Source organism: Scomber japonicus, chromosome 22 (assembly GCF_027409825.1).
Source record: "Scomber japonicus isolate fScoJap1 chromosome 22, fScoJap1.pri, whole genome shotgun sequence".
In the NCBI taxonomy this organism is placed as follows: Eukaryota; Metazoa; Chordata; class Actinopteri; order Scombriformes; family Scombridae; genus Scomber; species Scomber japonicus.
Genome location: NC_070599.1, coordinates 14,596,242 through 14,610,429, shown reverse-complemented (window position 1 = coordinate 14,610,429; position 14,188 = coordinate 14,596,242). Strand labels below are relative to the sequence as shown.

Here is a 14,188-nt window from a genome sequence, read left to right as displayed (position 1 = left end):
AAACACTGTTGAGTTGCATTATGGGAATGTAGGATCCAGTGTTATGAAAGCTTGGCGTATAATATATGAGCCTCTGCTGCTTCTTTTTGTTCTTTCGTTCTTTTTTTTAATGTCTTTTGTAATTCTGCCTCCAGTTTGGATGTGCAATACAAAAGCAATTCAACATTTTTTTGGAGTGGCCCTTTAACACTAAGGGCCAATTAAAACGGCATGACGCAAACACATTAACAAGACCCAGGTTCGTGAAGTCAATGTAAACTGCTGATCTGAGCAGCCAATGAATCTGCAGCCGTAAAAATGTGTCCGTGTGATTCAAATAAATGTTCATGTTTGGGTGTAAATTCCTCTGATATTATCCAGTTATGATCCACTTTTATTTTTGGCACTCAAGTCACATTTTTGCCTTGAGTGCTGTATAAGAACCGTCATTTATCAAACAAAGCTTTGGGTTTGCTTTAGTTTTACTGCTGATGCTTTTTTTGGCGCCGTACTTATTGCTGTCACATGGGACAAGAACAAGGCAGCCCAAGTTCACTCATGTGGGGATTGTTGCTTAGCAGGTGGGGTTGCCAACTCATGTTTACACAAAAATGTAATGTAATCAGAGCTAAAATAGGGGTTAAAATATAATTTGCAGCAAACAAAAAAGCACTTTGATTGACTCCAAATTTCAACAAATGTAATGACAAACCTGCCATTCAAGAGAAATGTTGACAGCAGTAGTAGATGGTTGCTGTGGTGAAGTAAATGGGCCCTTCTGTATCTATGTAGGTAGGCCAACATTTTCAGTGAGGAGACAAACTGGCAGCGCCCCATCACTACACGTAAGAAGCAAACAAGAGAGCCACTTACCCTCCACACACTCCTTTGATCAGAGCACACTTTGATGCCCACCTCCGACCCCGGTGCTTTCCCTCACACAATCCATACACTTCCTCTCATGTTGGTACAGATCTCATCCGGGCAGATCACCTTCCTCCCTCCTCTTCTGTGCACATGAAACACTTAAGTTACAGTCTTAATATTCTGTACGTGTCTGAGCTGGCTCACCTACCACCTCCTGTTTTTCGCTCCGTCTCACCTGATTTTACTTGCCCTCGTCTCTCTTGTCTAGTTCACCCCCCCCACCCACACACACACACGCCCCCACCCCCCCATGGGGTATCTCTTTGGTTTGCGTAATTAAACCCTTGGTGATGTGAAGGTAACCAGGACACACAAGACAGAAAATGACAGATTGGAGCTTCTTCTTCCTTACTTACTCTACTCTTACTTTTACATTATGTGAATAAGTTTCCTCGCAGTCAGCATGAAGCAGTTTTAAAATAGTGTGTAAAAGTGTGGACTGTTCTTGTAATTATTAATTACTTAATTACTAAATTACTTAATTTAATTATTTGCACATTTTTCCAAGTCACATGTGATTTTTTAAATGTTAAAACACTGAAAATATACTGTTCGTACACTTTTAGTAAAAGTGAAAATACCATTTTTACACTTGTAGTAAAAGAGAAAGTAATAGTAATAGTAAAAGTCAAAAGTTCTACGGTCAATCCAGTTTATGTGTGTGTTTAGACGAGGAGGGATGTTCCACTCAAGTGCAAACAAGTGATTTATCGAAAGATAAACCAGTCTCATGAGTCACTTTCCGTGGTTCAGTGTTTGTTGCACGTTGGCCAGTTTCCTTGCGATCAGCTTGTTTACTGACAGCAACTCTGCTATATTTCTTCTGTGAAATGACTTGAAATCACGCTATTTTCCTGACAAAATGGCTAAAAAAAGAGCCATGGGTTTGTTTTTTACTAGCAGACTCAAAACAGATGAATACAACTCTAGCAGTGGTAAAGTGATTAGTTGAACCACACCAACATCTGTATGATGCCAGTAAACCGGTCAAAAACAAAACAAAACAAATTTCAGCTTTCAGTGGCAGGAAGGTACATAGAACAGACAGAAGATTGTAAAAAGAAGAATCCCTTTTAGAAGCTGGGCAAGTTATACAATCTCTAAACCCACAAATGCAAACAATCATTAAAAAACTGGCAAATAAATTAGTATCTTAATTTATAGCACCTTTCAGGAGCAGAGATGGCCCAGAGGAAATAAAGCGTAAACAGACATACATACATGTCTGAACAAATGTGTCTTGTGCTGCTTTTTTTAAAAGGTATTCACAACCTAAAAAGTTCAGTCCCTTTTAGTTTCTCATTCTAGGACCTGATCAGAGGACCTTAGAGACCTGCTACAGGGCTGCAGTAGATCTTTAATGTACAGCCTGGCCATGCAGAGCTCTAGGTGATCACAAGAGCTTTGAATTGTATCCTGAGTTTGATGGAGAGCTGATGAAGAGCAATCACAATCTGTATCAAATGAGACCCTTTGAAAGACCTGGTCAAGAATTTAGCAGCATCGTTTTGGACCATATCTAGAGATGTTTTGCTGAGGCGGATGAGAAGGGAGTTAAAGTGGTCAAGACACAATGATATGGACGCATGACTTAATATTTCCATCTCCGCTCGAGACACAATAGGCGTGGGCTTTGTAATATTACTCAGCTGGGGAAAAACAAGAGAGAATCAGACAATTGGCATGTTGATCCAGGGTCAGAGCCTGGACTATAGACAACTAGATTTCTGAATACAGTTCATAAACAACATGTAAGTGGATTTAAAGGTCATAGGTGAGGTCATTCTTCTCTTAAATGTATTTATAAATGCATAGTTCATATATGTTCAACATGTATAATCCTTTTTAGGCATTTAGCTTAGTTTTATAATGCTGACACTTCTATGCACTTTTTATGATCTTACAAATCATTTGTCATAGTAAAATATATTGAAACAGGGTAGTGTGTGGTTTCAAATTGTAACATTTACACTGGTAACCCAGATAAGAAACTGTTGAGTTTATTGGAAATTAGAATAAAATAAAGCACTTTTACAAGTTATATCATTTCTAAGCATCAACTATTATTAGTGAACATAATCCTAAATACTGTAATCCTAATAAGATAACATAATATAATGTATAAAATGCTTATTACTGTCTATTTATATTTTTTATATTCAGGCATGTGTGAGGGATTTTTTGTGTCATGAGGGATCTATTGTGTCGTGTGTGTGCTTTGACATCTGTAAAATGCCTATGAGCATCTGTACAATGACTTTTGTTAACTCAGGAAATACACATGATAGTAGAATTAACTATGTCTAATTCATTTGGGAGTCAGCAGTGTTACATGGTTGGTTCATGTGTTTTAGTACCTAATGACTTCCTTCCTGCAAAGTTCCACTAGGAGTCACAGTATAACAGCTGAAACTGTGAACTCTGGGATTCTTCAGGGAAACTTCTACCATAAAATTTCTATTACACATGGTACAGAAAATGTCATTGTACATTTGTGCATTAACAATAAAGTATATTCTATTCTATTGGAAGTTGAGTTAAAATCTCTATCAAAGTCTTCATAGGGAGTGTTTTTGGCACATGTCAGCAATACTCCTGTTAGTCCTGTTAGGTATCTGTGTTCTTGTGCGTGGGTGTGTTTGTCATCCCTCAATACAAACAAGTTGGTAGCAGAATGTTGTTTGCATTCGCTGGTATCACTCAAATTGCATATAGAGTGAAAAAGCAAATGAAATGCATTCCATAGAAACATGACACTTTCCTGTGAAGTGATGAAATTCAGTTAACCTAAATTTATCATGAGATCATCAGAGGGAAAACTATCATACCACTATAAATATGGATACATGACACTTTGTTTTCAAAAGTCACAGACATGGGTGAATACAAGTTGAAAGGTTTCACTGGAAAAGGGCATGTACTCCTTTTAAAATGTCTCTTCACTTATTTGGGAATTTTTTTTTCTTTCACGTTAAGTCAAGTCGAAGATCTTTAACTGTAAGTCTGTCTTGTATGACTAAACAACCTTACAGGAAATATAGTGCTGGAGGCAAAAGCATGAAGGTCTACAAAAAGTGGAACAAAAGGCAGTAAAATGTGCACTTAGACACACACACACACACACACAAAGTTTGGTTAACGTCATATCAGAGGACATTGCATTGACTGACATTTCCTGGGACCTAACCTCAACTATCACCACTATACTTACCCAATTCTAACCTTAACATAACCCTAAACCTATGTCAACTTTAACTCTGGTCTTTTCCCTAGAATTAATGATTTACGTTGAAGGGGACTCGCTTTTTTGTCCTTATAAGTGAGACAAGTCCCCACAAAATGAGGAAAACCTTCCCACACACCCACACAAACTACACACACACACACAGCTTTGAGAGCTTGTGATTGTTGGCCCAGATTTGAGCGGAAATCACCATGAAGGTAGTTCAGGCTGTAACAACTGATAGGAGGAGAAATGTTTGGGGATTACCATGGAGAGGGAAGAGCTGACGTCACACAAACACACACATTGCAGCTAGGGCGAGTAAAAGTAGGAGGAGTGTAATCAGTTTATATGAAATGAAACAGCCTGTATGTGACACCTCAGACACATTTTTACTGAACTTTTAGTCTAAAAATACGTTTTTGAGCTAAAGTGGACTTTCCTAATCCAACATTTAGCAACCAATCAATAGAATATGTTGGTTTATAACAATGACTCATACAAACAGGGACCGAAAGTGTTGGACTAAGTGGGGTGGATTGGGGTAATGTGGGACACTTTTTGCATTTCTGACCCACCATATTTACATATGAGTCTAATACATTATATCAACATTATCATTATGAAACCCCTGAGATGTTTCCTTGTTTAATCAGAATATCTAAATATTGGTTGGTGGTTTGGTTTCAGAATTAGATTTTGTAATTTGGGAAACTATTTTTAAGGCTTAGAAATACTTTTTTAAATGTATACAAAGCAGCCTTATCTGCCAAAACCTTCTGAAATGCCCATACCCATATTTGGTCATTTCATTTTGTTGGCCTTCATGGTTTTTTTTTGCTTTCTGTGTCAGATAGGTTAAAAAACGAATTAGCCAGTACTTCCACGTGTAATGTTAAACATTATAATCTACACAGTTTGTATATACTAGTTAGTTTTAAAATAATTTAATAGAAAAAGAGATCAATACACTGGAGCCTAGTTGTCCCAAATTAGTCAATGTCCCACATAACCCTTATCCAGGGTAGCATATGAGGACATGATGACGTCAGAAAAAACAACTGTGCTCATGGTCCCAGGAGTAAGACAGTTAAACATGTGGAACCACGTGTACACGTTACTGTCCCTTAGGTTTGAGCCAAATAAGCTTATGAGTCACTCAGATGATGTAATGAAACCAAAGTGTCTGCCTGGCTTGTTATCGGAGTCCCTCCTCCTACGCACTTCCTCACAGAATATATAAGTGTGAGATCACCTCTTATTTCCTTTCACACTGAGGTAAATCACTGAGACAAGCACACCAGACACCAGGATGTATTCAGAGCTTGAGTGCGGAATTTGTTACCGGACCTATAACGCAGGTCGGAGGTGTCCCCGGGAGCTCCACTGCAAACACAGCTTCTGTGAGAGCTGCCTGCTGGCCCTTTCACGACCCCACGGACCCGAGGAGGCGCGTCTGGAAGCCGACAGACTCATCATCTGCCCACTGTGCCGACACACCACCTCCATCCCCGGCGAGGGGAAGATGAAAGCGGAGCTCAGGGTGGACGAGTCCATCCTGGAGCTGCTGCTGACCGCGGGGATCGTCGAGAAAGAGGAAGAAGACCCAGAGGAAGAGGAGGAGGGTCAAGTTCAAGGTGGTGGTGACGACGGAGAGGGGGCGACGCTTCCCGAAACTGACGCCGAGGACAGCGACTCGTCCGCGGGCTCTGGCGAAGGGAGGCTCCGGCGGTCTTGGAGGAAAGTTTGGCGGAAGATTAGCGGGAAAAAACCACGGCAAAGCAGAGAAAGTGAGTTTATAGAGGACTGTGGTTAATGAAACGTAGATCAGAACAAGTTTTAAAGTTTATATGTCATTGACTGAGTTATCATAACATGAGAGTAATGTTTTGGAGGGAGTCAAACAAGAGACATTTGTTAATAATTTGTTAACATTTTGGCCCAGGGGCCCCCATTTCACTTTTAGATGTTTGTTATTATTTATGGATATATAACCCATGATCAAATTACTCATTTTGTCATTGTATTACTTATGGATGGGATTACAGTGAGTGAAAATAAATCATTCCTCTTTAATACATCCATGCTGGGGACCCCCTTGAACCCCCTCAAGGACCCCACTTTGAAAACAAACCACTGATTTATAGGCTTTTGAAGGCTTTTTTGAAGCTGTACAATTTACATACTAGAACAAAAATAGTTTAGTGGTTAGGTTCAGGTTTATATTGTAAACCCACATGTGAAAAAGCCATCCATCATGTACATCCTGTAGCAAGTTTCTGTCTTACTCCCAGTATTGCCAAACAGCCATGAGCTGAAAATAACAAGCCTTTATTTATAATTTCAAAAATAAACTAAATTTAGGTCATAAGAATAGTTTTATAGTATAGAATAGAATTGTCTTTATTGTCATTGTACATGTACAAAGAAATTGAAAGCAATTTCTAATGTGTCCTATTTTCTCTTTCGACAGACTGCATGACCAGTGATGACATCAGGAACCTCGCCATGATGTCCTGCTACATGTTTTAAAGAGTCCGTAACTTCAGATACTCTGGATAATGTGATACTGTATTTATTTCAATGCTTGGCAGCATATGGACTGGTGACAATGATACCTTGCTGGCAAGATATACAAACAAAATGATTTCAGTCAACTTTCTGATTTTCTGAAAGCAATGATATATTGCACCCAAATAAGAAAAAATGGGAAGTTCATGAGTCGCCTAAGTGGCCTACTGTAGGCCCACTAATGTACTTACGTATGTGATATTTATTTGTTTCACAAGTGTATTTATTTTTGATGTATTTTTTTATATATTTAAAGAAAAATAAATGAGTAATATTCTGGTTTTAACCGGTTTTTAAGTGGTTTCTGTGACTGCATGCTGCATTTTGGGTGACTGGATCAGTGTATTTATTATAAAAATAAAAACACTGGTTTAGCTATGACACGTGTGTGTGTGTGTGTGTGTGTGTGTGTGTGTGTGTGTGTGTGTGTGTGTGTGTGTGTGTGTGTGTACACATATGCAAAAGTGCAGTATAAATAGCATGTTGCATTAAGTTTAGGCCTAAGTAAAAGCTGACTTTACTAAGTAAAATTCAAGCAGGAGGCAGAAAGTAAAAAAATGTTCATGGTTAAATATAAATTCATAAGACTGGGGAAAAGAAAACAAAAATATGAAGAAATTATAAGGTATTCTACATGAAACAGTCTATGAAAAACTCCCCAAAAACTGCCCCTCACTGACAGTTCCAGGAAGTGGGTTACCTGAGGCCAGGTGAACAGCATTGCCTCCAATCAGACTCACAACCTGCTGCAGCAGCTCCTGCACAACTCAATTGTTGGACAAGTAAAACACATGGATTGACAACACCACTGTCAATTATTGTCAATCATACAAACTAAGGAGGAAGCTGTCCATCATGTTTGGCACTTTTTCTCTCTGCCCGAGGTAAATATCACAATTTCTTCTCTTTCTGCACACGTAGACATAAAACCAGAAACAGTTAGGCAATTATTTTTTGATTGACAATCTCCACATAATACTCCTACAATATTTTTTTTTTATCTCTGTCTACAGACTCTTGTTTGTCTTTGTGCTGGTCTGTGTAGCTGTCATGTCATTTATCATGTGTTCAGATGCTGCAAGAGGTGAGTGCAAACAGGCTAGTATTTGTCAGTCCAATAATGCAGTGTGTGCAGTTTCAGTGAACAAATGATCACCTCAAAGACTCTCCAGAAAATAGTATGAGGCATGTGTTGGCCCAGATAGATATTGATATAGTTCCAATAAAGCTGCAGCTGATTGTTTAAACAATAACAGAACACGTTTTGTTTGGCAGGTCTTAAACAAGGCACACTAGGATTAGGCTTTAGTCATAGTAATTCCAGGGGCATAAAATGACATCACAGTATCAAAATTAGGTATTAAATATCAGACTATGTTGTTAAATCTCTTCCAAATCACGTTTCTGAATGCACCAACCTGCCCACATTCAAAAAACTACTGTAATGTTAGATTTAATGTCCCCTGCAATTGAATGTTTTATATTCATAGATTACACTTTTTTTCCTCTTCAGTGTAAAGAATGCTCTCTAAATAAAATGTATTAATAATGTCATTATCATTATTATCCATTATAAATTCAACTTGGACTTTGGGTTCTTTCTATTGATATATTTTATGATAGCAATAAATGATAAGAGATTTCTGCTTCCAAAGGCCTCACAACACTTGCACTTTCTTTAAGCATAATAAAGAGTACAATATTTGGAGCCAACATTGGATCTTCATCAGGTAATAAAGGAAATAATTATTAAAAGAGAGTATTCAAAAGTGTTACAAGTCCTTGGGAAGCAAAAATTTTCATAATAGTCAACACTGAATTATTGTCAGTTTAACTGTATATAAACGAATAAAACATGGTTTCTTATTCTTTTCCACCTTCAGCCAGTCCCATAACAGTGGAACATGGAGTGAAGCATAACGTCCTGAGATCATCATATGCTCCGTACAGGCAGAGTTATCTCTTCTCTACTGGACAACTGTCAACAGAAACGCCACCTGATAGTGAAACTGAGATCAATCAGAAACTATCTGATAAAGGAAATTGGTTAATCATTGACGGTCAATCAAAACCTCTGTCGTTTACCAAAAGTAAGTTTAGTCACAATCAAAGCCCAGATAACAGCAGGTCCCAAGCAGGAATCACTGGATTTCAGGGAAGTCCCAACACAGGTGATACGAGGCCAGCTAGCAGCATTTTTATCAGTTACCCTGAGCACAGAGTACAAAGCTCCAGAGTAAACTACCAACCTCTTTCTCAGAAGATAGCCCAAACTGGAAGTCCCTATCATTTATCCCCAGCTATCATCCGAAAATCATCTCACAGAGAAGCTGCCAGCCCCTTTCATCAGCGCTCTAGTCTTCTGCAAAGTTGGGACCCCAAAGATGCTCATAAGTCCTATGATGAAGGAAAAGTCATAAGAATTGACTCCCCGAGGGCAGCTGGTGAAGATAGAACTGTTTGGCAGTCCTCTGACTCTTCTCTTTTTTCATCCAAGACTGGTGGATATCAGAGTGGTTCACTGCCAACTTCAAGAGGGCATTATGGTGGCCATCATGAGACAAATGAGCGTGCTGTGGCCAGAGCGTGGAGTAGTGGCATTCAATCAAGCAAATTTCACAGCTTTGCAACTCAAACTGCCCCTTATCCACCATCAGTCAGCAAAAGCTTAGACACCTCTGTTATTAAACGCAACCCTAGCCCAGAGAAACTGCCATCATCCATTACAGATTTCTCCCAGGGTCTGTACTCTGTGAGTAGCAGTGAGACACCAAGACTCAGAAAGGTTCAGCCTTATCTCTTCAAGGACTCCCAGGCCTCCCTTTTTGGACGTGAGACAGTTAATACAGTCACAGAAAAAACTGCAAGTGGACTGAACACTTTTTCCACAACACCAAATACGGAAAGGGTCGCAAAAGTTTATAGCAGGCTTCCTTTGAATTTTAAACCCCAATTACACAGGAGAGATCCAGCTAAGGAAGATAATACCAATACGAAGGTTGCTGTGTATGGTGGTCAGACAGATAGTTTTATCAAATATCAACCCGTCTCTAGCTTTTATTTGCCACAGCACACCACAGCTCAAACTCCTGCTCGTGCATCATTGACCATGGAAAGTTTTGTCCCTGTGCCTCTTGAAGTTTTCCAGGATAACTATGCCACTGGTGGTGATAAATCTGCAGCAAGTAGCTTGATTAATATGACCACCCGATGGCCTGCACATGGTTACAAACCTGGACAATCTACGAAAAGTATCTATGGCTTCAGAGGGTTTAAAATGGAAAATAAAAGGATTCACTCCAGCGGTGGCACTGATGGAAAAGCCAACTCTGGACGATGCAGCTTTGATAAAGTAAAGGACCATAAATCTAAATCTGCATATCCCTCTTTATTACAGAAATATAGTTTTGGCCAAATAAGATCATGCAGCATGACTACAACACCAACTCCATCAAAAACAGAGAGGAGAACCACAGATTTTTCTGGGCCTGGAAACACCTCACCTTCTTCTGACAGGTTAGATGTCCTCGAAACAACAACTGTTCCTACACCAACACTGTTCAGATCAGGATTTAGGAAATTCTGGCCTCTGGTGCCTGAACGTGATGTTGGTATGGACAGCAACCCAGATCGGAGACAATACAGAAGCCACAAAAGGGTATATGGTCTGAAAGACGTTGGCACTCGACCACTTAGCACTACCACTTTTAATCAGGTAGAGGGTGCCAAAACTTTAGTCAGAGAATCAAACAAGTCTGCACTTCTGCCGAGTTTTGAAGGTTTTAAGCTTAACAATTCACAGATGTGGCGACCTAAAAGCAGCAGGATTTACAGATGGCACAATCAGACAGTTAAAAATTATGTGACCGCTACACAGAGAGGAAATGAGCTCAGTGGTGAAGACCTTAAACCACCTCTAAAGACATCAGGAAGCACCAAATCAGACCCCAGACTTATGCATGACAAATACAAAGAGAATCACAAAATCTATAATTTTCCAGGATTTCAGTCTATTCGAAACCGAATTGTGAATGGAAAATACAAAACCACCTGGAAGCACCAGGCAGAGCAGAATCCAACACCAAGGGTCTCCTCAGATTATCCCCGGTCAGCAGTGGACCCTATGAAACCTGGTACAATGAAGGCGAGCTTCTTCAACAGCTCAATCAGCAGCACTGTGAGAGGCACACGTGTGAGGGCAGAACCTGCCAACAGCAAAAAACTGAATGCCTCAACATCCCCAAGAAATGGTACCGGTGATGTTGCCATAGTCAGGCTGCCCAAGTGGCTCTCCAGGGTCAAAGCGATCACAAATGCTGATATTCTTGGAAGTGCTTCATTCAGTGGTGTGAGAGCTACAACACAGACATCTATCACAGCAGCTGATAAGCACTCTTTTCCAAAAGTTACTGCTACAACCAAGCAAAAAGGAAGTACATTAGGTGATGACAGAGTCTTGGCAGTTGATGAATATGTGGGAGAAAAAGATCAGAGGAACTCTGAGGGTGCTGTGCATAGCAGCAATAACACCAAAGGACCTGCTGAAGATGAGATAGAAGAGTTCAGCAGCCTTGAGGAAAACAAGTTAGGCGCTGGAAAAAAGGTTGACAGTGAAGGGAAAACATCTAATTTATTCCTGGATACTGAGGGAAGTGGAAGTGCAGGCTTTGATCTGTCTGATATTTTGTCAACTGATCCTACAGGAAGTCAGGCGCTCAGTGAAGATCTGTTAGAACTAGATTACCTACGAATTTCTACTGGGAACGTCACCTTCAAGTCAATGAACATGTCCCTTTGAGAATAAATGAACGAACAAAATAGATGTGTTGTATTATTATGTGCAAGAAGAACAATTACAATAAAGTTTGGATGATATTTGTGATTTTTTTTTTTTGGTCAAAAAAGGGTTTAAGGTTACTATTATAAGTAAAATCACAAAAATTGAGACCTGTAGTTAATATTGTGTTGAATAATACCCATTTCTGTGTGAGAAAAGTCAGATAATTTGGATTTTTGCAACAAACTTTTGTCAAAAACAATATGTATTTAAACAAGTGTTTGTGTTAACTAGTTTAAGACAAGGGCTGAACACAATAGCAGTAACAGAAATTGAAAAAACAAACGACCAAAAGAACACCCAGAACATTATATCCTTTTAAAATAAACTATTAATTGCAGGGTTATTAATGAGTCCATTTGAGCTGGTGCTATTAGATATATCTGATTTATCAAATGACAGAAAATGTATCTCCATATTTTTTTGTTAATCAAATTACAATCTGAAACGCTTTTCAAGCCATAATGCCATATGTTACTGGTTCCTGCTGCTTATGTGTGATAATTTCCTGCTTTTCTTTGTCTTATATTACAGAAACGTAAGTATCTTTGGGACTGTTGGACAACACAGAATACATGAAGACATCACCTTGGACTGGAAATGATCATGAAATTAAGAATTTGTTTAAGCCTGCAAAGTTAATTCTGGTTATTGTTGATCACCTCCAAATATATCTTTGTCTAGAAATAAATAAATTGGCTTTCAGATATCTTGATTATCTCATCTTTCTGGTATTTCCAAGGTGTTCTTCAGTGTTGCACATTACAAGAAATGCTAGGAATTAACTGAAAATATTTTGTCAAGTAAATCATATCAGCATTTTTTATATCTTTCAACTGTGACCTCGAGTGAAAAGTCAAAAACAATGGCTTCAGCTCATCTCGTCTCCTGAGACAAACCGACATGTTCACTGGAAAAAACCACAGAGGTCAAAACGTGACTTTCTGAGCATAACTTTTGCACCATTTGGCAAATGATTTGCATAATGTAATGTCAAGCATGAAAAGGAGAAATGAAGGAGGGTCAAACATACTTGAGGCTTTTTATAAATTGATTGTATTCCCATTCCTTGTGTCCTCATTCCCATGCAGGCAGTGTGGTGTGGCCATTCAGTGTGCTGACACAGATTTTCCATCTCCTCTTTCGAGCTTACAAGGAGGTTTTGGATCATGCTGGTCTCTGGGTTAACACGCTACGAGACGGAAAAACCTGATCTCACCCTTTGTGAGAAGGCCTTTTTTCTAGCTCTGCCAAGCCATTAATGAGTATACAAAGAATATTGGGAGAAAATAAGTCATCATGTGGTTTTGTTTTCATTGATTTCAGCCACAAAAGAAACTGTAATGGAGGTATTTTAGCTGCTTGCTTATCTACAGCTTCAACATTAACTGAATTGACTTGAGGCTATGGATTGACATACTGTACCTAGTGACCTGATTGTGCATTTGCAGTAAGAGCATGTGCCAGATATACCACTAGATGGCGTTACTCATCCATTTTATTATCACATGTCTGACCTTAAGTGCTGGATGTTGCAGTTCTTGTGCTGTAGTGTCCTGTTGGGTTACTACATAACTCTTAAGTGAAAGAAATGTGGGCTACAAAAAAAAGAGAAGCAGACAAGAAAAATTGCAGTTTTATTGTCTTTCCTGAGATGTCCTGAACACACAGCTGTCAGGCGACCATGCGCTCTATTTCAGGGTCACTGGGTCCACGCTAAGCCCAGATCACAGCTTCTAACAGGTCCATTCACACCACCTGACCCTTCACCTTTTCCCAGTTGGCCACCTAAAATACCACTTCTACGCTTGTCCTCCTAGTCTACAGCTAGAAGGGGCCCCAAAGCAAGGAGAGGGGTGGGAGGGTTTTGAGGGGATCTGCCAGTCAAAGTTAAACACATTGTACATTGGATTAACGCCCCACCTCACCACCACCCGAGAAATACCCGTGGAAAGTGGGACCGTCCACTTTCCCATAGAGCTGAGAGGTATTAAGGTGATATGATGTTTTGAGGTTTCTGTGTGCTGGCCAACATAAGACGGTGTCGGTCTCCTTCAAAGTCGCCTCTTTCTGTGCTACCTTTTGTGTTGCAGAGTGTCTGGTTCACACACTCTCTTCTTTCCCAGTGTGTGTACTTGTCTATATTATTTCCCTCTGTGTGTGTGTGTGTGTGTGTGTGTGTGTGTGTTTATCGCAGACAGTGTGGTGTTCTCTTGCAAGCTGCACCCCCCTCCCAACACCCCTTCCCTCCTCCTCCTCCTACTGTGAAGGGGAATTCTGTACCATGTGTCTGCGGTTTTCAGGGAGCTTTCAAGGAAAATAAAGCACAGAGGCCTCACAGTCCCCCCCCTCCACACCTCCTTCCTCACCACCACCACTCCCCCAAAACGCCTTCACCTCCCTCCTCCTCCTGCTTACCCTTCTCCCTCGCTCACTCCATGTGGCACTTTTTTTTTTCAGTTTCAGCCTCCCTTTTCCTCAAACCAGCCAGCAGCTAAACGGTGACAGAGCTAATTTCGTATGCAGCCTGTAATAAAGACAAATCCATAATCATGGCAAACATTCTCTCATGAGGCGAGAGAGAGAGGGAGAGAGAGAGTGAACGTTAGTTGAGGGGGAGGAAAAGGGGAGGGAGGGAAAGACAGAGAAAG

The 14,188-nt window shown here is 39.9% G+C and overlaps 1 protein-coding gene across 1 annotated transcript; it reads left to right on the top strand.

The window, feature by feature from the left end:
* The first annotated feature begins 5,415 nt into the window (after positions 1-5,415).
* On the top strand, positions 5,416-6,944 carry si:ch73-335l21.4 (E3 ubiquitin-protein ligase-like). Its single transcript, XM_053343438.1, has 2 exons — positions 5,416-5,919; positions 6,603-6,944. Exons 1-2 carry the CDS (start codon positions 5,442-5,444, stop codon positions 6,659-6,661), a joined length of 537 nt encoding a protein of 178 aa, XP_053199413.1. The 5' UTR covers positions 5,416-5,441; the 3' UTR covers positions 6,662-6,944.
* Positions 6,945-14,188: the final 7,244 nt, after the last annotated feature.